A 27,728-nucleotide genomic window follows, 5' to 3' on the forward strand; every position below is an offset into this window, starting at 1 on the left:
AATAAAAAAAAACGATAATACCTTCCTTTATACGTATCCTTTTATAAATTAGTATCCCAATGATTGGATGGCGTGTTATTGGATGGCGTGTTAAATACAACAAACACTAGCAGGCAATGTGTCTGATATAGCCAAATTCTATCTACTGTGTCCCGTCAGCTCTGTAGGTTCTCATATTCAGGCTGGATTTCTTGGGTGAATATAAATGACATTTCGTGAACACAAACTGTCCAAAAACATTCTGGATGCTTCTTCCCCCTTTTCAGAACAGGTTTCTAGGCATTTTCTTGTTCTGGCCTTTAATGTCCTTTCTGCATAGATATTTTCAGAATCCTCTCGTGAGAGCACAAATTTGGATCTCATGGTATCAATGAGGTGATTGAGATGTCCTTCTGTCACTCGGTTCAGAATAGTTTCCCTGTTCCTTTTTAGGGTCTCAGCATAGTTTACACTCCAGACCAGATGTGGACACGAAACATAATCTGTATAAAAATGTCCAAAATATCAGAAAATGAAAAGAAAGTCCAAATATTTCAACTTATCTAAGATTGGACTTTATTAAGGCTAAAGAGACATCATGGGCAACCAGGATCAGCTCTGATCATGCCAAAAAAATGAATTCCTTCTTTAGTTCCCACAATACTATTTTATTATGGACTAATTTATTAGAATATTGGGGAGAAGTTGTCAAGTCCTGCACTGCAGAGTTCTCTTGTCAAAAAAAAAGCAAAAATAAGTTTTTGCACCTTTTTGACTTATTTTCACAGTCAGGACTGGCATCAGCACAGACCGATTTCAATAGATTCCAGTGCACACCGGGCATGGTGGAGGGATCATAGTAATCTTAGTGAACATGCTCCATGCATGCCAGCCTTACTCTATATTCACATGACAGTGAAAGTCGGCCACTTGATTTCTGTTTTTTTTATTAGCTGCATTAATTTCAATGTCTGTTAGTGGTGGCTAATGACCGATGACCAATATGACATGACCGATATTCACATGACCGATACGATATTTTGACAGACCGTTTTCATGGACCCTCAAAATATAGGTCTTGCTTGTTTTCACAGATACCTCCCTCCACGTAATGTATGAGGGATCCATGAAAACAGTCACTGCTTTTTCATGGCCGTTTTTCACTACTGTGTGAATGTAAGCTAAGTGTATTATGGACACCAGGAGATCCAGTGTTACAGTGTTCGTCTAACATAACAGACAGAATGAATGTTCCATATTCTATAATTACATGATAACATAAATAAAGCTATTTTTTAGGGCTGTTCAGTTTCAGCAAATAAATGTCAGGCTTAGTAAAACGAAAAGTTCTACAATTTTCCAATATGATTTCTGTATCAATTCCTTTCAGTTTTTTTAGATCTCTGCTGCCATTTCTTTACTTCTAGTGGATAAAAATCAGTCCATGGACATGTGATATACAGTCCATGATCATGTTATATGGTCCATGGTCATGTGATATATGGTCCAATGTCATGTGATATATGGTCCAATGTCATGTGATATATGGTCCAATGTCATGTGATATATGGTCCATGATCATGTGTTATATGGTCCATGGTCATGTGACGAGCACATAGGTACACAGCTCATTACCAGGAAGATATCTGATTACTGTGCTGTAGTGTTGAGCACAGTATTTGAATTCTAGTTTCAAATACCTCGCTCCCATAGGAATGCATTGAAGCCCGGCGCTTAACCCCTTCACGATCGCCCACTCCCATGCATTCCTATAGAAGCAGAGTTATTAGAATCTAGGAATACTATTCGCTCAACACTACTGTGCTGTGATTATAACATGCTGTGCACCTGTGTGTCCATCACATGACCATGGACTGTATATCACATAACCCTGGACTGTATATCATATGACCATGAACTGATTTTTATCCACTGGAAGTAAGCAGAATGAATGACAGCAAGCAGAAATTTAGGAAACCGAAATGATATAGAAAGTTTAGTGGACAATTGTATGACTTTTCATTATATAAACAATATGTATTTGTTGAAACTGGACAACCCCTTTAAGAACTACATTTTATTTATATATAACTGTTCCCATGCTGATCAATAAATCTCTCATTCTTCTCAGGGTTGTAAAATTAGCAAGATTTATGGTTTGTCTTTAACCTTCAAACTCGGCTGCACCCTGATAAGAAAGACACACCTACCTTCTACATTACTATGTATCCGTCTAACTCCACAATTCCTGGCTGCCCTCTGTGCAGGAGATGTGCTCGCCAGATGAATATTAGTCTTGGAACTTGAAACTGGCAGGCTGGCTGGAGAGACAGAAATAAGCAGGATACTTGTTAACCCTCTGGACATCTTTTTGGATAAGTAAAGATTTGTACCAAACCCCTATTACATTCAAGTTTACTTTTAAAAGCAACTCGTCACTTAAATTTGGGACACTAGACCACCAACAGGACCCATTGGACAGGTGGTTAAGTGTCACAGACATCCGTAGAGAAGTTCTGTCTGTCTATATCTACCTAGAGATAAGCCTGATAAGTTTCATTAGATTTATCTCCGATGCTCCTGCTGCATAAGAAGTTCTGCTAGAACTAGCCTAAAATTTTAAATGATCTAACAGTCCTCGTGACCAATCTATCATAGGAAAGGAGAATTCCTACAATCCAATTTTTACAATTAACATAAAAAATAAGTGGCGCTTGTTTATTTAAGAGAGGTATGTCTGTATGGCTTAGGTTCCCATCTGAAAGCGATTGCCTTGTTGGGACATAAGGGCTCTCAGAATTTGATCTAAGAGTGTGCTAAGAACCTCACATGTATATAATATGTACACAGATGATAGTAGCTAAGTGCTTCATATACTTCATGTTTACACATGTCTTAGCACCTCTACAGAATGCTGCTACATATTTTGTGTTTTTATTGCAGCAATAGCAGTGTTCACCTGTGTACATTTATTTTACTACAGAGTTATTGTATTTGTTGAGTTTGCCTTCTGAATTGTTCTGTTCACCTTAGTACCCAGGAAATCCTGTAATACATTACAAGTCAATGGCAAAAAGCCTTGAGTGACAACGTTTCCTTCTCATAAACCAACTAGTTTAAGAAAAAAAAAAGGCTTAGTGCAAGTTGCTAAGTAAAGAGCAAATATTTGCTAAATTTTGGCTAGGTTTTGACTAAACTTACACATCTTATGTATGTCTATAGACAGAACTAGCCTCTAACCTGCTGGAAGACGTAGTGATAGCGGCACACAGAAGTGAAACAATGTACGGTTGGTAGGAGGAATGCTCTTACCACTTCTCTTTTCTTTTTTCGTCCCAGCACATAGGGAGTGTTCTCCTGTGCTTTCTTCGGGCACACTCTGTGCTCTACTCACTTGGCTACTAGTCAACCAGCCCTCCTGCAAATTGTACAAACCAATTTATTTGTTTCTTATTCTTACATGCAAATGTCAAAAGAAGCAAAAATCCCATTGTTAAAGTTTTCCCGCTAAGTTATGCCACCATGTCATGTGTGATCAGTGTGGTAAGCATGCTCACTACAACCATTTATGCTACTGGTGGCTTGGCTTCTTAGAGACTGCATGACTCGCCCATTGTAGACATTAGGTGACCATAATACTTCTGAAGAAATTACACTGGAACCAACATACAGGGTAATATTCTGCACATAACCCAGCTGATGGTGTATTCTAGCCATATACCACTAATGCCTTCAGCAGGAAACCTGCGTTATTAAAGGCACACTAAACGTGAATGCTATCTGTTAGGAACAAATATAGTTGTTCTCACTGTTTGTCATTTTTCAGCATTTTCTGCAGGATGACATGAAATTTTGAAGAGGCCACAAGGATTAATCTACTACTGGTTAATTCTAAGGACGCAAGCCCAGCCCACATGACATCTAGGACGTCACACAAGTAGGCCTGAAGCCTTCCAGAGCCAGGAGAGGTAAGTAACAGTTTTTATGTTCTCTCACCTCTCCTGGGCCTCTGATCATTATACTCCCCCCTCCGAGTATAATGATAGTGTTTTTGAGGTTCCCGGGCCTGCAGCCTCACTTACCTATCCCGACTCCTGCTCACAGCGGCCTCTGTGGAAGGGGAAGTGCCGGCGGCTGTAAGTAGGAGCCAGGATCAGTATGTAAATACAGTTACTCCAGCAGGTAACGGCCTGTTAGAAAAAAAAAAAAAAAACCACGGTGGTAGAGGCTGCTTCCGGGCCCCCTAATGTCCCGGGCCCTGTGGCAGCCGCTACCACTGCTACCTTGGTAGTTACGCCCCTGCTTGGAGTCCCTCTCCCTGCACACTCTTCAGTCCAGTAAATCAAGTGAATACACAGACTGAGTTTCAGTTGTGTGAATGCAGGGTTACCTTATGACATACATATGCCCTATTATACCCACATACAGGGTGTTTTCATTAAAAAAAAATCCTTTAATTTCAAGGGATCAGATAAAATTATCAGAATCTCACCTGTGTACAAAAATATATAAATAAAAAGCAGTAAAAACCACATAAAATCACAGTAGCAACAATAAAACCATGAGCATATAAATATTTTATACATATAAATACAGAAATATTTCCTCCACATAAATACTTACATCTAAATATCTGATGTCAAATTCCATAGAGCGCTCCTGAGACTGCCGCACTGCCTTCATCTGGAAAAGAAATAGCCATTTGTATTTAGACTAATACACTAGCAACGTCCTACAGACAATATAATCCCTGCTTCCATAGCAGTAGCATCCAGAGCTTTGGGTCTTTCCAGACACAATGTTGGAGATATATATATACTGTAACACTGTTTTAAAATCTCAGTGTATGTCTTTCTGCAACGCAGGTTGTCAAGATTAGAAAAACATGGAAGTTTTCTTCTACAACAGTAAAACACCTGTCCAACCTACTCTATAAATTAGAATCGAAAACAGATATCTATATTGTTTTCTATGGGCTTTTCCTGTAAACCAGGCATTTCCAGGCTGTTTTGAAGGCTTCCCTAGGCTATCTATGGGCGAGACTTACAAATGTCTTGCTATCTGGGCTACAAATGTTGGAATACTTGATGTCTCTAAGACACTGATTTCTGTATTTAGAGAGGTTGCAAGGATAGCTCTCTACATAGAAAAAAAAAACATTTTAGGCTAAAGTCCTATGTTGTTGCAGATTTTGCTGCAGTTTTTTTTAGCCAGAAGTGGATTTAACAGAAGAGAAATGTCATAGAGCTTCCTTTGTATTTTCCATTCCTTTTCAATCCTTCCTGACGTTGGCTCAAAAAAACGCTGCACATCCGTAACGTGGAATTAAATACAAAGTAGACGTTCCACGTCCATTTAGAATGTAGATCAATCATTAATGGCCCTTCAGAGTTTTCTTCATCTGACTACTAACAATCTCAAAATTATGTCCATGTTTCTTAAAGGGATTCTACCACTAAATCACTTTTTTAAAGTGTTTTTTTTTTTTTTTTGCTTTAAACGGCGGAATAGCCTTTAGAAAGGCTATTCGTCTCTTACCTTTAGACATGGTCTCCGTGGTGCCGTTCCTCAGAAATACCGGTTTTAACCGGTATGCAAATGAGTTCTCCGCAGCAATGGGGAGCGTACTGTGGCCGGCCGGCGGCCATTTTTGGGAGGTCGCTCTTGCTCTTGTAGTTCAATACAGGAGCGTACTGTAGCCTCCAAAAAATGGCCACCGGCTGGCCACAGTACGCCCCCCATTGCTGCGGAGAACTCATTTGCATACCGGTTAAAACCGGTATTTCTAACGAACGGCGCCACGGAGACCACGTCTAAAGGTAACAAACGAATAGCCTTTCAAAAGGCTATTCCGACGTCTAAAGCAAAAAAAAGCGATTTAGTGGTAGAATCCCTTTAAAGGAACACTAAACACAGAAAATGCACAAGTACTGTCCCAGCACTTTCTCCTTTTATCTGATCTTTCCTGTTGGTTTTATTGTCTTATGTAATAGTTTAAAATTGAGAACTATGTAAAGAAAACTTCTCTGTGTTGGTGACAGCTATCACCATATTTCCCTACACATATGTGTGCTAGGCACATGCTGAGCTGTACATGTGTACTGAATCTGACTCCTCCCCTGTGGATAGGGCATACATGTCCTAAACGGCACAACCCCTTTAACCTGTGGGGTCTCCTTACAGGTGTGGTGGTTGGTTGGTGTCACCAAAGTCAGCAGGTTCAGCCAATATTCATCTAATGTGTATGATCAATTGTAAATGGCCACTACATCTCAAGTGTCTCTGGAATACTGACAGGTTGTTCAGAATATGTAACACGTATGCAACTAAGGGCTCGTTCACATCTGCGCTCGGGGTCTCCGCTTTCAGGTTTCCATTTCCTGCCTGAAACTGGGCAGGAGAAGGAAACCTGCAGGCATTTTTCAAACCCATTCAAATGAATGGGTTTGAAAAGTGTCTGGGCGTGAGCGCCGGTGAGTGTTTTGAGCTCTCTGTGGTGAAACCGTTTTTTTTTAGCCGGACACAGAGTCGGACATGCAGAACTTTGTGTTCGGTTTAAAAAAAACGGTTTTGCCACGGAGATCTCAAAACGCTCACCAGCGCTCACAGCCGGACCCAGTCTGACAGGTTTCCGTCTTCTGCATGCAGAAGACGGTAACCTCAGAATGGAGACCGGATGCTGGCGTGAACCCAGCGTAAATCTGTCTCAATGCATCGCTAACATTAAAGAAGGTTTTAACTATTATTTCCAGTCTTGCAGAGTGGAATGTATATCCCGTCCTTAATACTTTAAGTCTGGGACTGGCAAGGATTCTTGTACCAGATTTTCACCTCACCTTTTCTTTATTCATGAAGTCAATGTCACTTTGAATCTCTTCTTTTGAAAAGTTCTGCTGGATGTTATTTAGGCGTGACAAACACTCTATGGATATAAATTTACTGTAAGTATAAATTACTTCTTAACAATGTAAGTACTGAAAGAGATAAAATCAGAAAAGATGTGCTCCTTGTGTGGAACCAGTGGAAATCTTAAGGGCGCCTGCAAAATTTCTCTTTTGTACTGGGTGCACACCTTTTTCTGCTGTGAAAGGCCACAACTGCTCAGAAAGGTATGAAGGCGGATGGATGGCTATATCTATCCAGAGTCGTATATAATAGACAATTTGTGAGGAGCTGGTGCTCGCTCCGAGAAAGATATACCAGGATATGTGCTCCTTACTGTAGTCATGAATTTCAGGGACACGTGTAACTTGGTGCAACATGACTTTATTGAAAAGACTATGATACTGCGTTTCGGGGTTTCTTGCACTCCTACGGATCTTTGTCTAAGTTAATGGCCAAAGCACTTGTCTTTTACTTCTTAACAAGAGGTTTTCAGGTGTTGAGTTCTATCTATTGGGAGAACAGGGGTATCTCAGCCGCAATCTGAACCTAGCGGTGGATAGAGATTATGGAATGAACTGAGCAAAGATCTCCCTACTATCAGAACACTTATAACATATACCATAAATGACTTCATCTTATATAAAGGGTGTCCCCAACATCTTAATTCTGAACATTATTTTAGGCTCCATGCACACAAACGTGCGCTTTGTTAGTGTGTAAGCATTAAAAAGACTACGCATTATTTTCTTATGGCCCCACAAACATCTGTATATTATGTCTGTATTATATTTATGTCTTAAAGGGTCTTAAAGGAGCCATGAGCCCTGGGGGAAAAACTCAGGATGAGTTCTATTCCTGTCCATTTTGCGAACCATGCTCTATACTGAAATGAATGGGTCCTTGGAGTCTACAGACAGCACATGGATATCATCCATGTGCCTTCCATGCCGCCTTCTCACGTACTCATACATGCACACATCAATGTACAAATAGCCTTAATGTTTGAATTAGGCAAAGCTTGACATGACAATTATCAGAGACTGGATTGTGTTATCTTACATTATATACTTCTTGTTGTGTAAGAAGATCTGGTAGGGTCATATGCAAAGTAAATATCCATCTTACCAGCTGCAGTCGGCCTCATACTAGGGTTCTGATGCCAGCACAAGCGCGTGAGTTGACTTAGGTTATCACGTTGACTGAGTTGGAGACTGGTTTCTTTTAAGACATCATCTATGTTGGGTTGAGGCCTGATACCCCTGGTAATTTCAGTCACCAGCTTCAAAGGATTATTTTCTATATATGGTAAAATGGAATAGATTTAGTTGTCTGAGAACATGACTTTTGCCCATCTAAATAGATGTTTCCGCTTAAAGTGTACTCAAACTTGATGATTTAACACCGTAAATTGGCATGCAGGAGAAATGACGATATTTCTGGCCATTATAGAACCTGTATTTGATTTATTTCTAGTCTTCCTTATGCAGTGTTCATCTATAATTCTCAATAGTCACATGTTCATAGGTAGAGACTAGCTGCTACAATATCCCTCATAAATAGCTCATGGGGAAAGTATGAGGAAACTTTTACTCTCTCTGATGGCACCTAGCATGAAAGACATCGTAGAGAAGTACTAAATGCTACTGGTGTAAAGCAAGGACTCGGGTTAACCAGAAAATATATTATACAGCATGTATGTGTATCTCTGCGTCTCTCTCACTAGGCTGCCCTCCCGCCTTAGTTTTCTATGGGCAGCTCTAATTTGATACTTCAGTTAGCTAATGATCCATCTTCGGAGACCAAGATAGAACAAGCCTAGATTTCAGAGGGAATGTAGAATTTGGAGGGGAAAAGGAAAAAAGTTTATACTTTGAATTGTGCAAAAATTACAAAAAGTTTAGTGACCATTTAGGACATTATTGGTAAATGGCTTGAATATGATTTCAATGTCTGTTCAGAGAGGACTAGACATCTAATGCTGAAAAGCAATGTTAGGAAAGCAATGAGCCCCTTCAGTGCCCTGCTTTGTGAACATTGCCTCCAAACAAGTCCAAAAAAGCTGGCCATAATGAAAGGGCACTGCTGTTTCCTGGCAATATTCCTGGCACTCTGTACTAATGTTCAGCAAAGGTCACATCTGTCAGAGCACCAAGCTACTTTTAGGGTCTTAAGTGGGGATCCCCTCTACAATTCTTATTGTAAGAATGGCTGGATCACGTACTTACCTTGGAATGGTTGCTTCCGGCTAAGGGTTTCATGCATAATAATTCCCAAGCTGCAAAGAAGATTCATAATTAGAATAAAACACATCTCAGTATTAGTTCACTGAAGGAGTAACTAAAATGTAACTTTTACTGGATCCATTAAAACAATTCGTACAAGTATAAATTAAGTCCTAAAAACACCAAAAAAATGTGGGTGGATAGACCTTTCAATAGTGTGTGTGGTATCAATATCAACCACTTAAATACTCCCACTGGTCTCTACCAAACCTCACATTAAGTTGAAGCCTCAATGCTATATTTGAAGAGCTTCTTTAGTAACATGGCATGTAGTCAGAGTCCCATAGATTCAATGGGGACTCCGGCATGGAAGCAAACAAGACTAGGCTGGTCATAAAACACCCAGACTCTATCTCTACTCCTAGTAAAGTGGCTTCAGAGAGTTTTCCCCACATATACCCATCTCCTCAACACGTTTCCCTAGCCCTATTATGGGCTGTTCATCAGGAGGAATTTCAGGTACAGAAAGCAAAGCGGTGTATTTAAGAAAAACAGCAAAATAAGTAAACCTGTACGTCAGGCACAAAAATAAGCAAAATAAAACACAGCCTTAACTTCAGGCAAAATAACGTCAAACAAAATCCTGCTCATTTGACCACTAACTAAACAGAAAACACTAACTGTACATGTAGCTTACTGACAGCCACATGAATCAACCAAAAAAAAAAACCCCACTATACCGTATCACAAGGCTCTCAGTGTCAGGACAGACCCAACACCTTCCTCTCCTCCCAGGATCTGCCCTACAGTGCAGGCTCAGCAGGCTTTTATGGGCCAGTAACAAGCCAATAACCCACACCTGGGGCTGAAACCTATTCCAGACTCACACTGGACCACACATAAATCAGGAATCTGGGGCTGATATAGCGGGACCCCAGCACTTTGCCTGTCACCTATATAGATATAGGTATATATATATATCTATATAGATATATAGCATACCTCCCTATGCTTTGGGTTTTTGTCAATAAGCAGATCATTAAAGGGATTCTACCATTAAAACTTTTTTTTTGTGTGGATAAGACGACGGAATAGCCTTTAGAAAGGCTATTCATCTCTTACCTTTAGACATGGTCTCCACCGCGCTGTTCCTCAAAAATATCGGTTTTTACCGGTATGAAAATGAGTTCTCTGGCAGCGATGGGGGCGGCCCCAGCGCTCAAACAGCGATGAGAGTGTCCCCACTGCTGCCAGAGAAGGGTCTCCAAGCGCCGCCTCCTTCTTCGTCCGCTGCGTCATGTTCAAAGTCTTCTTCTGGCACAGGCTCGTAACTTCTAGCAGAGTAGAGCAGACTGCGCAGGCGCACAGGTCACGGGAGAATGGCCACTTGCACAGTATTGTTAGTCACCTGCGCAGTCTGCTCTGGTCTGCTAGGTTACGAGCCTGCGCCGGAAGAAGACTTTGAACATGACGTGGCGGATGAAGGAGGCGGCGCTTGGAGACCCTTCTCTGGCAGCGGTGGGGACGCTCTCATCGCTGTTTGAGTGCTGGGGCCCGCCCCCATTGCTGTGGGAGGACTCATTTGCATACCGGTAAAAACAGGTATTTCTAAGGAACGGCGCGGCGAAGATCACGTCTAAAGGTATGAGACAAATAGCCTTTCTAAAGGCTATTCTGACGTCTTATCCACACAAAAAAATGTTTTAATGGTAGAATCCCTTTAAGCTGCCGTTTTGATAATGTTTTGATCATCAGTTTGACTGGTCAAAATTACAGATATAATGGATAGAAAGTGATGACCATCTAATCAGATTAGTTTCTGGAGACCTTACAAAGAGGAAATACCCACTTTTGTGCCCCCCCCCCCCCCCCAAAAAAAAAAACAACAAAAAACCCAGTCAGGTACTCTATGTAAATGGATCAGTTTCCATAAGTTATTAGCATCAGTTTTTTTTATCCATAAAATGTATCAGTTAAACATGATCGAAATGTGAACAGCCCCAAGATGATTTCCACCAAATATGGATGCATGTTCCTAATCCTGAGTTACAGCCTGTATTAGACTAAATTCACGAGCCAAAAATTTCAGTGAAAAACAAGTGGTGTTATTTTTGTAGCATGTGCACTGATTTTGCGCAGTCCCATTAAGATGAATGGTAGAGATGCAAACAGATTGCAACAAATCTGCCACATGTGAATTCACACTGTCAATATGAGGTGGTAGTCCTTATATCCCCCAATACCCAAACATAAAATTGTGTGTCTTTCACTTACATTGATTTCCACACCTTTGTTATTCCTTAGCTTGTAAAGGGATAATGGGCCACAGTGTATGGCAGTATAGCCAGATAGCACCAATGTTATAGTACCTCTGAGGCCAGTGTCGAGGTGGTGGCGTGCTTTGTAGCACTCAGCATTGCACATGGACACTGGTTAGGAGGGGACAGGATAAAAAGCCAGAGTTTTGCAGAAATAGCAGAGTGAGAGGCGAGACCTTTTAAGATGCCTGAGAAGCTTGCTCAGAGTGTGGTAGAGCAGCAGTGTCACTGTGGATTGCGCAGACATGATCACTGGCATTTGAACACTGGGACCACCATCATCACCATCATGACCCCCAGTTCAAAGGCATTTGAATATAGCAGTGGTGACACATGAGCCATACTGTTCTATTCAATTCTATAGGACTGATGGAGTTAGCTGAATATAGAGAAAATGAAACTTTATCTTTGATTTAATGCTTTATTTACCAACCTGTATATATCATCTGCTGTGGTTGGTCCATGTTTTTGCAGCCTTTGAGGTGAAAGATATATCATGGAAGTATTTTCCTGCTGGTCCTTGGAGAAATTTACTTTCTGGAGGTCTGACTGCCAGAAATCTGAGAGCTGTAATAATGGGTGATAATCATTATGTGCGCCACAAAATTGAGCAGAATAATAATAATAATAATAATAATAATGCATTCTATCTATCTATCTATCTATCTATCTATCTATCTATCTATCTATCTATCTATCCCTCACTTGAATTATTCCTGATTTAATCATAAATAATTGGACAAAATATTCTTTTTTCCTCTTAATTACCTTTGCCCGGAATTGAGCATCCAATAATATGTTACAAGGTTTCAGTCTCTGGAGCGTTATGGGAGGATGCTGGTTGTGCAAAAACAACAATCCTGCAGCGACATCTGCAAGAATTCTGATACGTATACTGAGTGGGACTGTAGGATACAGATCATGCTGCAAGCAGAGAGAAAGATGCCATTTAGTTAAAAAAAAAGACTTTTTAATCTTTACGAGAATAAGCAGATCATACATTGTCAATGCAGCTTTAGTAACAAGTGTTGGGTGATATAAATTGAATTTTATTGGCAATTATTTTATATTGGCATTGACCATGTTAGAATCTGCCCTGGCCAAGATTTGTCATAGATTCCCCCTATAGGGAAGACATAGAATGCCATTCCCAATCATTCCAATGATTAGTCAAAGATGCCTTGTCGAGACCTACAGGCTTTCAGTAGGAGATGCCCACAGGTGATATCCATTTCACTGTCTTAATAGTCCATATGAGCACCTGTTCACATGACCGAGCTTTGGCTGGGAAATTTGGTCCTTGTGTTGGCTGGATTTACTCGTCTGAACCGTATGCCGGGACTGGAACTCCTAGCAATAGTTATCAATGCGGCTAGGAGTCCCTGCCTCACAACGACATACTGTCCCATATTATAATCTGTATAGGACAATAGTTCGCTGGGAGGCAGGGATTCCTAGCATCATAGACAACTATAATACTAGGAGGCCTTCTCCCAGCATACTGTTCATGCTGGTAAATCCAGCCAACACAACGACCAAGTATCACGTCTGTAACTCGGTCATGTGAATGCGATTGATAAAATAACCCCTATAAATATGTGCATATGTTTCTTTTTGGTACTATTGTACATACATTATACTAAATCCATGACTGCCGTTTATTTTTCCCTTTTAGGGGAAATGTCTCATCTATTTAATTGTAACCTCATTAATTCAATTTATGGGGGAATTTGTGCCCATTTTATGGCCCAAAAAATTTGCTGAGTTTGGGCATGTGGCAGTTGTGCTAAAACATGCAACTTAAGCTTTTCGACCCGTTTTAAAAGTGATGAAAAAGTATATGGGGTTCATCAACAAGCAGCCAACGTTTAGGCAAGGAATCAAATGCCATTCTTAAAGGGATTCTACCACTAAAACACATTTTTTTCTAGTTAACACGTCGGAATAGCCTTTAAAAAGGCTATTCGTCTCCTACCTGTGGAAGTGCTCTCCGCCGCACCGTTCGTTCAAAATACCGGTTTGTACCGGTATGCTAATTAGTTCTCTCGCAGCGATGGGGGCGTCCCCATTGCAGCTCGAAAACCGACCGCAGCGCCGCCTCTCTGGTCTTCGGTGTCCTCCCCTTGCTTCTTCAGCGTCTGTCGGACGCCTGCGCAGTACGCTCTGTTCGGCGAAGATTGCCAAACGTACTGCGCATGGTGCGGGCACCATAGTGCGGGCACCGCAATTTCGCACATGCGCAGTACGTTCGGCAATCTTCGCCGAACAGAGCGTACTGCGAAGGCGTCCGACAGACGCTGAAGAAGCAAGGGGAGGATACAGAAGACCATAGAGGCGGCGCTGCGGTCGGTTTTCGAGCTGCAATGGGGACGCCCCCATCGCTGCTCCTGCGATGGGGACGCCCCCATCGCTGCGAGAGAACTAATTAGCATACCGGTACAAACCGGTATTTTGAACGAACGGCGCGGCGGAGAGCACTTCCACAGGTAGGAGACGAATAGCCTTTTTAAAGGCTATTCCGACGTGTTAACTAGAAAAAAATGTGTTTTAGTGGTAGAATCCCTTTAATAAATCTCCCCCGATGTGTTTGTTATTTTCTAAATGTTGTAGACATTTTTTACATCCTTTAAGTTACTATATTCGATTTTCACAATTTCTTCCTGTACTTTTTGTATTGATAGAATTTATGCTTTATGATAGCTTTTATATTCAGTCCCGCTTCTTATATTCAGTCCCCCAGAGACCAAGAAATTGCATACAGAGCCTTATCTGTCTGTATAGTTTACAGCGATGGCATCCCAATGTATCTAGGCTGTCAGAAGTACATTAGGACTGTCATAAAATCCTCTGCCATCTTGAAATAATGAAATTACTCTGCTTACTCTGACCTAAACCTATACAACAAAGCTGACTAGTGAGTTACAGAAATAAAAAATTATCCTGCCATGACTGCTCTAGTGGTCATTGTGGAAAATGGAATATTTCAATATCTTTATGTCTCATCATCAACATTTTTTTAAAAGTATATACTTAAAATGTAATTTTCTGATAAAACATTTCTTTTAAACTAGATTACTGAGATAAATCTCCAACCTGATACAGAAGAGAGTGTAGTGACTCATTTGTCATCCATTCTGTCACAATTCCAATTGTATTTGAAGTCCGAAATATCCCAACAATTTCTGTAAGACGTTCAGATTTTCTTCTACTAATATACTCCACACCACTGAGAATTGTTTGCCGTTCCCTTCAAGTACAAACATGTTATAGATTAATCATTAATATTGTTGTTCTTATAACTGAAAAGGATTGCCACTAATTTCAGGACTCAAGGAGGAGGCCGGGGAAGCTGAACCACAAACAAAAAACCCCAAAACATACCCAATTGTCCCCAACACGCTCATGTTCACCACTGTTCTGTCCCGTGCATGACGTGCCTTTGCCAGCAGAAGCCAATCAGTGGCATCAGTGCCCATAGGAAATGACCAAGTGATGTCACTCACATACCTCACCGGTTCTATTTCAGTGGTTACTGAGGCCTCAATGGTCACATATGACACAGGAATTTTGTCGGCAAAGGCACAGCCCACCATGGACGGCACAACAGCAGACTCCCTCAGTCCAGAAATTTGTGGACAACCGCTTTAAGATAACATGGCACTTCTGTTATTACAATATGTCCCCATTTTATGGAATTTACTAATAGTAAGGTAGGTGTGCAAAAAAAAAATAAAAAAAATAAAAAATATATATATATATATATATATATATATATATATATATATATATATATATCGAGCCGTGATTCTGCACTACATCAGAAGAACATGTCCTATTCTGTTCAGTTTTTGCAGAATGGACTCGCCCATAGACTCCTATGGGAGACTAAAAACCTAGGACGGCACACTGATGTATTCCGTTTGTCATCTGTGTGTCGTCACCTGGTTTTTTTTTGTTTTTTTTTTAATGGTGGATCCGAAGGAAAACTCTGTGAACTTTCTGTTCAAAGCGCTGCGGGAAGAATCGCAATGCGTTCACACCGCGGTTGTTCCTGCAGCGCTTTAGCGCTGCGTTTCCGGCTCATTTCCTTAGCCTTAGGGTGCCTTCACACAGAGTTTATGCTCCGTGTATTCTGTCTACGTGCCATGTATTCTGTCCATTTCACACGTGTAAAAATACATGTGTAAAATGTAGTTAGCCATTGAGTTCATGCGCGTTATACGAACAAGCCATTGAACTTAATGGCAATGTATTTTTACACGTGTAAAATGGACAGAATACATGGCGCGTAGACAGAATACACGGAGCGTAGACTCCGTGTGAAGGCACCCTTAGTATGCTTTTACAGTTAGTTTTGATACTGTTCTACTGTTCATCTAGATGTCACAGGTGGCAGAAAGGACAGATCTGTCTTAAAAAAACAACCATTGCCGATCATGAAGGACATGTCCACCCAGGAAAGGTTGGCTGGCATAGAGAATGACATCAGCCACTACAAGTCTCGGTAATAACACTGATATCATACATTTGTCTATATATCATATGCTCTTTAAAATAAAGCTGTGGCTGACCACCATTCACTATCAGTGTGACACTGTTGTTATGGTGTTTTATTAATGGTTATTATTTTTGTCAATGTTTAACAGAATTACAGCTATAATGAAAAAGTCAGATAAGAAAGTCTTTTAGCAAGGACCTTTCGCCGCCACCACCAAGTCCAGCTTGTCGTATCTGTTAATAGCTGCTGCTCCACTGATTCTAGCACAGTTGGATTTTTTTTCTCTGGTCTCCACCATTCTAGAGCAATCACTGCTTTTAGTTTTGCACCTTTATAAGCTATTTAGGCTCTTTACGGTCAGAAGCTCGGGTCGGTGTCAGGCATGAGCAGGCAAGGTATGTGATTCTGAGCTCTGACATTGGCCCTCCAGAGCAGAAATAGTTCATCAGTCATCAAAACTAACTGCACTTGTTGCTCAGGAATGGTGGGACCTAGAGAGAAAATTTCAACTGTGCTGGAATCAGTGGAGTGGAGGCCATTACCAGATGCTAAGAACTTAAATTGGTGGAGGTGGTAAAAGGTTCTCTTTAAGTACATTCAGTCTATACACAGCTGATCCATCAATGGTTCTGTAAATGTGAAATGTAAATGTTCCCTTTAAGGTGTGTTATCAGATGTGGATAGCTTTTAGTTTTCGTGGTTAGAACCCACATTCTACAAGCATCTAGTTATGTTTGGCTAGTCTATTTACCTATCAGTTCGTTCAGCCAAAGCCAAAAGTTTTATGAAGACCGGGAAGCCAGAGGGTGCATAGGTAGATTTATAGACATATTCTGTACTGGTCTTCACTATTTGGTAGGTCCTGAGGTCCCTCTGACTGATTATAGGTAGTGACATTTCTGACAATATACAGTAGTGTTGGCACAGATGATAGGATTCCACGTTCCTTTAAATTGTTCAGCTACATCATTCTCATCGGAAGCAGCAAGGTCAGCGCTGAATTCTGTAACATAAGGAAGACAAGGAAATAACATGGCCAATTACCAGAAAAAAAAAAAAAGCATCTTTGCTATCACATACTGTATATGTTATTTTAAAGAGTTTTAGAGAAATATTTACTGGCGTGATAATGCATATAACAGTAAGGGGGCGTTCACACGATGTAACTCGGCGTTGATTCTGACACGTAAACTCGTGTCAGAATCAGCGCTGCAAAACAGAATCCCATTGACTTCAATGGGTTCTGTTTAGTGCACGTAACACATTGAAATCAATGGGAGGCTTTTTAACTCGTTGATTTCAATGTGTTACGCGCGCTAAATGAAATCCATTGAAGTCAATGGGATTCTGTTTTGCAGCACTGATTCTGACACGAGTTACGTGTCAGAATCAACGCCGCGTTACATCGTGTGAACGCCCCCTAATAACATGAGCTCTAGTTGGTATCTGGCATTGCAGAGAGTTGAAATACCATGCACAACCCATGAATGCTTTGGACATATATCATACAACCCCTTAAAGGGGAATTCCCATGAACATAACCATATCTATATTTGTAGATAAAAAAGAAAATACTGAAGCAGCACAGTATACCAACCAGGTACAGATCTAGAGAAGGGGGTGGCAAGCCCTCAATTGGGCATCCAAAAGTATAAATTGTCAGAACTCCAGCAATTTAATAGAAAAAAAATGTGGGTTTATTCCAAGAAGGGCGACGTTTCGGTCCTTGCTAGAACCTTTCTAAAGCCAGAGAAAGGTTCTAGTAAGGACCGAAACGTCGCCCTTCTTGGGATAAACCCACATTTTTTCTAGTAAATTGTGGAGTGCTGCCATTTTTTTTATATGTTTGAAGATAATTAAAAGTTAAACATTTTTGCAAATGTAAGTAGTTAAAAATTCAGCAGAGTTTTAAAGATTTTCTCTACTACCTTAGAGGTGGCATCTGTTGTCTTGCTAGATTACCAATGGATATGATCACAAATGCAGAAACTTTCTATGGTCTGGGACTTGTCAGAAACCCAGCTATGATTTTCTTATTGTAGCTGGGTTATAAGGCAGAGACACTACATGTACGAGAAGATATCCCGGCCACAATAGGGAAATCATGGCGGATTTTCTGACCTTAGAAAGATCTTGCATCCATGGTCGACTGTGACCACAAGATATTTAGAGAAAATCTTTAAAACTCTGCAAAATATTTAATTACCTATACTTGCAAAATGTTATGTGTCTTGTTAAAAGGAATCTGTTAGCAGTAAATTGTTTCTAAACCTAATCACAGTACCTCAAAGGTGACTCTACAGTTAGCAATATGCCTCTGTGTTTCAGCCTTGAAGCCCCATTTACATACCTATTTTATTCAAATTACAGAAAAAATGCTGTGTGGGGCGTTTCTTAGTTTGTCTAGACTTTAGTTTCCGCTCTAGATTCCAGGAAAAACATATTTTCCCTCATTTGCATATTAATGAATCTGCAATTGACACAAAAATGGGGTTCCAAAACTGATTAACAGAAGCATATTTAGCAACTGTAGAATCACCTATGCAATATACTGGGATTAGGGTTATAACCAATTTCCTTCCGACAGGACTCCCTTTAAAGAGGACCTTTCATCAGATCGGGCACATGCAGTTTTATATACTGCTGGAAAGCTGACAGTGCGCTGAATTCAGCTTTCCCGATCTGTGCCCGGTGTAAAGCGCTATCAGTCCCGGTACCGTAGCGCTTTACAGTCAGAAGGGCATTTCTGACAGTTAGCCAGGGACGCCCTTCTGCCCAGCAGCGCCTATCGCGCTGTACAGTGTGAGCGGGGAGGAACGCCCCCTCCCTCTGCTCACAGTGCTCGTCCATAGATGAGTATTATCAGGAGAGTTCCTCCCCGCTCCACAGTACAGCGCGATAGGCGCTGCTGGGCAGAAGGGCGTCCCTGGCTAAGTGTTAGAAACGCCCTTCTGACTGTAAAGCCCTACGGTACCGGGACCGATAGCGCTTTACACCGGGCACAGATCGGGAAAGCCGATAGTGCACTGAATTCAGCGCACTGTCAGCTTTCCAGCAGTATATAAAACTGCATGTGCCCGATCTCATGAAAGGTCCTCTTTAAGCATTGCATACTTTGCACTGGTCTACTATTTTCTGATATGTAACTCAGGCTTAGGCCCCACGTTTTTTTTTGTTGTAGATTTTGTTTGCTTTTTTTTAAACCAAAACCAAGAATTGCTACAACAGGAATGGGAAATATATAGGAAGTACTTATACTCCTATCTACTACTCAATCTGTTCCTGGCTTTGGCTCAAAAAAACTGCACACAAAATCTGCAACAAAAAAAGCTGCGTTTCCACAACATGAGGTATCAACCTAAGCCTCACATTGCGAAACACAGCATTTTTGGCACTGAAGAAATGCCATGGCAAAAAACACTGTGTTTCACAGTACTTGCAAAGTGGATGGGATACACGCAAATCCCATCAACACATCCACTTGATGTTTTTCATATAGTTATTATAAGGGCAGAAGGTCTCCATAGAAAATCTCTACAAAAACGCAATGAAAAAAAACGTGATGCGTTTTACTGCTTTTGTCTGCAGAATTTTTTTGCTGCGTTTCACTACATTGGGACACAGCATTAAAGGGGGCTTCTACATTTAGATGATGAGAAAGCTTGGGCAACATCTTTCCATTCCACGTGACAATTGTATGTTCTTACAGACTGTTTTCATGACATTACATGACTCACTGCATGATGCAAAACCTGCACTGAACCTTGGCAGGAAATATCAAGCCAATCTCTACCGCGTAGTTATGAAGCTCAAAAGGAATGCAGGAAGGTAATAATAAAATAAATTGGCAGAACATATTCGAGTCGGTACATAAAACAGACAGGAAATTCCCTTCAGATATAAAATACGTTTCCAAGATTTGATAATAATCCATATATGTCTTTTGACAAATCAATATCTTCTGTAATAAATTACAGAACGCAGATGTCTGGAGACCAATGTGATACCTAGTCCTCTAATGTGTCTATTATCTAAATTGTGCTGGGCTTTCTTTTATTAAAAAAAAAAAAAAAAAAAAGACCTATCTGTTATCCTGAGATACCGGTTTTAGTAGATAATTGCATACCTCATGTAAAAACTGTGCCGAAACATTACACAGTCCAGTCACATGAATGTGACCACCTGTCAGAATTCAGAATAACCAACTTTCGCAAAGCGGACTGCTGTGAGACGTGCAGGAAGAAAGAGGATGTTGTGATGATGATCACTGGGATGTTGAGCCATGCCAACTCCAGTGCCATGGCCAGCTGCACTAGGTTACGCAGTTGAGCATTCATGGCGCGAACAACCCGATCAAGGTGGTCCCACAGATTCTCGATTGGGTTCAAGTCTGGGGAATTTGCTGGCCAAGGGAGTACGATAAACTCATCCTGGTGCTCCTCGAACCAGGCACGTACACTGCAAGCTTTATGACTCATCGCATTGTCCTGCTGGTAGATGCCATCATCCTGAGGAAAAACTATTCGCATGTAGGGGTGAACATGGTCTGCAAGGATAGATGCATACTTGTGTTGATCCATCGTGCCTTCCACAATGATGAGTGCACCCAGATGACACGTGTCTTCTGCGATTGGTTATTTAACGTTGACGTCAAAAGTAGGCGATGGTCACATTAATATGACTGGACTGTGTACAATTGTGCTGTTCCTATTTTCTCTCCTGGAAATTGATAGACAACTGTGTGTCTTCGTTCCCCTAATCAAAGGGCTGTGTCTCTACAACTGTTCAATCATTGCTAGTAGTGTCATGCCTTAGGCCTTATTCACACGTCTGCATTTCCTATTTTATGGTGTCAGCAGTTTTCATGGCCTGTCAAAAACCAATGGAAGCATGTCCTTTTTTTCACAACTTCTGATGCATCACATCAATGAAAGTCTATGGGTCTATGAAAAAAAAACTGATGTCATCTGACCCAGAGACATACAGAATATAGAAAATGAAACAATAAAAATTGATCTACTTTTCACAGACGTGAAAGATGGATAAACCATGGTGAGCACACAAGAGTGGGACACTGAGGTAGGGGCACCTAACATCATACATAACTATCATAATGTACAGACCGGGAAATATGGTGATCGTTCGGACTGAGTCTCACGTCAGGTACTTGGTAGGGTCCATGCACATGGAGTTAACAAGCGTTTGGCGTGTTTTTTTGATACATTTTTTTAAACGTGTAATAAATTTCATTGAAGCCTATGGGAATGTTATTTTTACACGTGTATTCTATACACGTGTATTATGCTAAAATGCGCACGCGTTAACTCCGTGTGCATGGGCCCGTATAGCGCAGGCAGCCTTGGGCTGTATTTAAAAGGTTTACATAGCTCCATGTGGGAGCGATTTATTTATTGCTAAAAAATAAAGTAGATCCAGACACAGGACATTGATAGCATTTAGTATAGAATGGCAATATGTTATTACGTCTCATTTCATGTTGCTATTCTGTTTTGTTTTTTATAGAAATTGCTCCATTAATGTAGTTCTTCTACAGACTGGACAGAATGGTTAGAAACAGGTAGAAATGTTCCACACTGATGTAGCTCACTGACATTGATACTAAGGTGATGACAGGTATAAAAACCATCTTAGACTGAGTTCACATGGAGATGGCTCCCATGGAAATCAATGAGAGCTCCCGGAAAAAAGAAGTGAGATGCTCATTCTTCAGGCTGAGTCACCTCGCCATTCTGCCTGAAGACTCACCCTCCTCCAGACTAGGCCCAATTATTGGGCCTAATCCGGATCGGAGTGTGCGACTGGATGCCGCTGCAGTGCACCGGCATTGCAGTCACGGCTACCCTGGTTTTTGGATCGGATCCTGAGGCGGTCTTCGCCTCAGGTTCCTACACAGAAAACCCTGTGTGAACTTACCCTAATCTGGAAGTAAATGTAAGTGTAAACAGCTACATGGTTGAGATGGTGATGAATGAGGTCAGTGCCACGTAATATCATTTCTCTGTAGCTTTAGGATTACTCAGAAGATGTCCTCAATGGGTTAATGAGTTAACAATGACATATCCAGAAGACCTAGATTTATCTCTAGAACATAGCAGGGGTTGTCAAGTAGGCAAACATAATTGCTAGCATGCTATTAGACCAACAAAAAGTAGACAGTACCTATAATATGAAAACTATTTATTGCTTTAATCATACTTAAGGCATCAAAAATACATGAGACTACGATAACCATAAAGGGTGTATCACAAAGCATATCTCTTTAAGCTAAAAGCCCCACGTTACGAAAACTCCTTTGCGTCACCTCCGATGCCTGCGCAGTTGGCTCTGCCAGTGAGACACCAGCAGAGCTGAGTGCGCATGCCGGCCGGCGGCCATTTTTGGGAGGTTGCTCCTGTATTGAACTGCAAGAGCGGCCTCCCAAAAATGGCCGCTGGCTGGCATGCGCACTGGGTTCTGCTGGTGTCTCACTGGCAGAGCCAACTGCGCAGGCGTCGGAGGTGATGCAAAGGAAGACGACGAAAGAAGGGGAGGATCCATCCAAAGATAGAGGCGTCGCTGGACCATGTTTTCAAGCAGCAGTGAGGACACCCCCATCGCATTTTCAGCGCTGGGGCCCGCCCCCTTCGCTGCGAGAGAACCAATTTGCATACTGGTAAAAAACGGTATTTCTAAAGAACGGTGCAGTGGAGATCACATCTAAAGGTAAGAGACGAATAGCCTTTCTAAAGGCTATTCCGACGTGTGATCGCCCAAAAAATTCATTTCAATGGTAGAATCCCTTTAACATGAAAGAATGAAGGGATGTTTATTTCAAATATATATGAACCGCCTAGATCTATGCCCAGGACTGTGATATTGTTAGAACCAACCAAATGCTTTTTTGGGTCTGTACCTGACTATTATGAAGCATTGTAACCGCCATATTTTTAACTTATGTAAATATATTGAATCTATAGATGTTTTCCCAAACATGTAACCAGGATGTTTACAGTCCATTTTAGGTCCATATTTAAAGCGTAACTAAACTTAGATTTTTTGGCAGTATTTGTGTCATTAATAAGTATTGTACTGCAGTAACTAGAGATGAGTGAGTAGTACTCGATCGAGTAGGTATTCAATCGAATACTACGGTATTCAAAATACTCGTACTCGATCGAGTACCACTCGCTGTTCGAATGTAAAAGTTCGATGCAGAACCAGCATTGATTGGCCGAATGCTATACAGTCGGCCAATCAACGCTGGTTCTTCTACTACCTTTAGAAGTCTTCTCCGTGCAGCTTCCCCGCGGCGTCTTCCGGCTCTTCATTCACTCTGCCAGGCATCGGGCCTGGGCAGAGCCGACTGCGCAAGTCCGCATGCGCAGTCGGCTCTGCCCAGGCCCGATGCCTGGCAGAGTGACTGAAGAGCCGGAAGATGCACGGGGCGCTGCACGGAGAAGACTTCTCGGAGGATCCAGCCCGACCCTCACTCGTGGACATGGTAAGTATAATTTGATCGAACGTTGCCTACCCCTGAAATGAGCATTTTTCCCCCATAGACTATAATAGGGTTCGATATTCAATTCGAGTAGTTGAATATTGAGGGGCTACTCGAAACGAATATCGAACCTCAAACATTTTACTGTTCACTCATCTCTAGTAGTAACCTAACTTCACTACTTTTTGTGAAATATTGAACTGAAATTCACTCCTGCCCCTTCTGTATTTTTGCCTTGTTTCTCTCACTGGAGTAGCGGTGCACAGGCTCTCATAAAGCAGAAAAACTGACTAGTATCTCAGCCATCATTAAACATAGAATTCTGCATTTGGTGTCATATGAAAGATAAGATTCTCAAATTGCAACTTATTTCTATATTATTTCAATAGATATGATCAGACAAAAACACAGTAGGCATTGATATATTTATATACAACTGGAGCTGCCCTCAATCTCAATTGTGTTTTTATGATAGGACGAATAAAACACTAATGCGAATCTCATCTTTCATATGACACAGAAAGCTCTGTTCTATGTTTTATAACGGCCAATAAATACGGTAAGTGTTTAAAGTCCCCCCCCCCCCCACACACACACTCCCTAATGCATTATAGACCACACACTCATATCCCAGTGATAAGGCAGTGAGAGAAACAAGGTTGGGTTGCAGAAGAGACAGACATGGACTTTAGCACAGGTTTCCATGGAAAGGAACCAAAATCTGTTAATGCTGTCATGTTTAAAGAATGTATATATTACATCATGTGATACAGTAACATGACTAATTCATCAATAGCCTTAGAGCTTGCCTGCTTCTGTTCACACGCAGATGACTAGCGGAACGTTAAAGGTAACACGATCATGCAACTTTACTGTGACTTCAATGGGCAAACATTTCTTATCTGTTTTGTCAACTTTTTTTTTTTCTTTTTTATAATTGTTGCTTTTGGGTTGCAGTCAGACTCCGCTGGAGTGAGGTGCATTTCACATTCATGTAAAAAAGTGTTGTATCAGCCACATGACACCTTATTGCAATTGCTGGAATGTCTACACAGCCATATTTCCTGAACACAGAATGTATGCTTCAAAAGTAAAGTGAAGGCCTACCCCAGTAAAATGCCTACCCCAGGGGAGCAACACAAGAAAGTGCATTTATAAGCACATTTACTATAGGCAATATTTTGCCTAACTGAAAGACTATGACATATTTCTGGCTTCAAAGACTCAGATTACAGTTAAAATACCTAAATAAAAATCAGTAACAATAGAAATTAAATAGATATTCACGTTATTTTTTTGATCAGTGTTTTGCTTCAGTGAATGTAAGCCATACATAAAAGCAGGTCAAAGCCACACAGCAGGTGAAAATCTTTCTATTACGCTTTATCTGTCTGTAGTCTATACTTTTGGTTTTAGCTTATACACTGATGCAAAACAAAGATGTGTGAATGAGGTCTTACGCTAGGTTCACACTAGCGTTCGGCAGTCCGTTCTGTGGTTTCCGTCTTCTGCATGCAGAAGAGGGAAACCTGTTAGACTGTGTCCAGCCGCGAGCGTCGGTGAGTGGTTTATGCTCTCTGCCGCGAAACCGTTTTTTTTTAAATCGGACACAGAGTACTGCATGTTCGACTCTGTGTCCGATTTAAAAAAAAAAGTTTTTGCGGCGGAGAGCATAAAACGCTCACCGCCGCTCACGGCCGGACATATTTCAAACCCATTCAAATGAATGGATATGAAAGAGTCCTGCAGGTTTCCGTCTCCTGCCTCTGTTTTGTGCAGGAAACAGAAACCTGCAGAACGGAGTCCGGGCGCAGATGTGAACGAGCCCTTTGCTGTACAGTACTCATATTTTTGAAGCTGTTGCACGTATATTGTGACATGTCTACAAATATCAGGTCTATTACTCATTGCACAGATGACATGGCTAACTTTACAGTCACAAAAGTAGAAGTAAATGTTCACTATACTCAGGATGTTCCTCAATTTCTGCTTTTCAGAAATTAATTGAAATTACATTTGGAGAGAAATCATTTATGAGGGACCATGCACATGGTTGTATAAGGTGGCATTCACACTGCCGCTGCTGTCCGCTGTAAATCCCGGGGAGACCGAACAGCAGATGGCTTGCAAGCATTTGAATGGGTTTTCAAAGGTGACCGCTTGTGCGTGTTTTCAGCCTCTCCGCCTGATGTCTGTTTTTTTTTCAGCGGACACAAAGTCCTCCATGTAGGATTTTGTGACTGTGGAAAAAACAGACTCAAGGCGGCGAGGCTGAAAACGCGCACGGGCAATCACCTTTGAAAACCCATTCAAATGAATGGGTTTTAAAGCCGACCTCTCGCAAACCGTCTGCTGTCCGGTTTCCTTGGGGTTTACAGCGGACACCCCGGGGCGGACAGCAGCGGCGGTGTGAACACCGCTTAACAGATCTATATATAACAGATCTATGGACTATATGGGGTTACTCAAAACGTGGCATGTTCCATCGCAAATTGAATTACCTACAGATATTAAAACCCACCATTTAAGGTCAATGCAGTTATAATAATCAGTTGCTCATAATCATAATGTTCCAACTATAAAAAAATATAGGACCAATTTATAAGGAATGTCCAATATGTAATTGTTTACAACCAATCTTTAGGGCAATGATTAAAGAGGCTATCTGGTTTCTATGATTGATCCTTAGGATAGGCTTATCTATATTAGATCTGTGGGGGTCCGACACCCAGGAACACCTGCAGATCATGCTCACTCAACATACAAATTCTAGTGGCGAGTGTGGGCACTGCAGTGCTGCCCCATTGAAGTCTATAGCCCCTTAACCCATTTTCATCACGCCCTATAAAACAAACCCTTTATTCATTTGTTAAACATTTGTATAAATGGTGCACGAGTTAAAGCTAAAGAAAGAAACCAGGACGGCAGTCACATACTGTACATCACCTGTGACGTGTCGCATGTCCTTTCTTTAGGTCATGTGCGGTGAGGACTTCCTCATGTGACTGTGTGCATTGTGTGGGTCAGTAGAAACTAAACAGATTGGTATCCTTATGTCATCCTTGTTTTTCACTGACCCGTACATTTCAATGTATTGATTAAGACGCAAATACGGATAGGTATAGGACCTGCTCCATACTTGGAGGCTCTTCTATGGTCTGGACATACATCCGTAAAAACTAAAAATGTGTATGGGGCCATAAAATGAAATTGTCCGTATTTTTATACACAATTGCGGGTAAAAACTGGTTGCATGCATGGAGCATTAGAGTATTTTTCAATCTAAGCACCATGTGTCCCATATAAATAGTATTAATAATCAGTGAAGAGTTTCATTCACTCCTAGGTTGTCTTTATACAGGTGAATATGGACCGGAAAATTAAGTCCACACATCAGCCAGATTTCTTGGCTCAACCCAGGCAGGAGACTGAGACACTTTTCTTCATCATGATCAAAGATACTAGGAGATACTAGGAGTCTTTGCTTCCTTGCGGCTCCATTGCCCCATACTATATACAGTAGAGCCACAGACAGGGGAGGGACTCTTGAAACAGGTTACTATGATACAACGAGAACTTGTCTCTGGACCACATTCAGGAGATGTGGGTAATATATAGTCTGGATTTGCCCGCATGCATAGGGCTTTATTCCACTTATTTGCAAATCAATCATTGCCTTAAGGATAATCTGTACATACAATAATAATCATTGTGGTGACATTGCTAGAAGTGTTTCTCAAATGTATCTGAAAGATATCCACAAGGTCTGTACCATTCCAAGATTGCTTATGTTTTCAATAAACTCCTGTGGTCCTAGTAGATACTGCTCCAATAGTCATTTTCAGCACGAGGAGACCCTACTGTTACGGAAAGGTATCCTAACAGATAAAGAATATGCCTGCTGTCCATATTTTCTATGTATGACATCCCGTACAGAGAACATCTGTATACAAACCACCCCACCCCCCTGTAGATTAGATCTTGAAGCTACATTGTAATATACTCTATGATAAAGATAGGACACTGGGCCAAGAATCATATATAAGTCCACATATGCTCTTTATACTAAAAGCACCGGCAGTAGCATAATACCTTGTGTCGTTGGATGCAGAGTTTCTAGGGACACCTCTGTAGTGTCAGCAAAGTGCTTGCAAATGGCTACAATCAGCAAATAAATTGTTTCACTGAGAACTGGGGAGAACTGCTTCTGCGGGATTGCTCTGGGTACTATATATTGTTGTTACTTACCACAACAAGGTCCTTTGCTGAATGCTGCTAAGAACAAGCCAGAAGAAGCAGAAACCTACCCTGGAAAGCAGGCAGTCAGT

The 27,728-nt window shown here is 41.2% G+C and overlaps 1 protein-coding gene across 1 annotated transcript; it reads right to left on the bottom strand.

The window, feature by feature from the left end:
* Nucleotides 1-27,728, bottom strand: LOC142213523 (receptor-interacting serine/threonine-protein kinase 2-like). Its single transcript, XM_075281882.1, has 12 exons — nt 27,649-27,728; nt 16,654-16,905; nt 14,498-14,651; nt 12,173-12,328; nt 11,838-11,971; nt 9,090-9,139; nt 7,990-8,160; nt 6,816-6,901; nt 4,603-4,662; nt 3,292-3,397; nt 2,190-2,300; nt 1-482 (listed from the first exon to the last, which is right to left on the bottom strand). The coding sequence occupies exons 2-12, from the start codon at nt 16,797-16,799 to the stop codon at nt 178-180; spliced, it is 1,479 nt and encodes a 492-aa protein (XP_075137983.1). The 5' UTR covers nt 16,800-16,905; nt 27,649-27,728; the 3' UTR covers nt 1-177.

Source organism: Leptodactylus fuscus, chromosome 7, assembly GCF_031893055.1.
Source record: "Leptodactylus fuscus isolate aLepFus1 chromosome 7, aLepFus1.hap2, whole genome shotgun sequence".
Lineage (NCBI taxonomy): Eukaryota > Metazoa > Chordata > Amphibia > Anura > Leptodactylidae > Leptodactylus > Leptodactylus fuscus.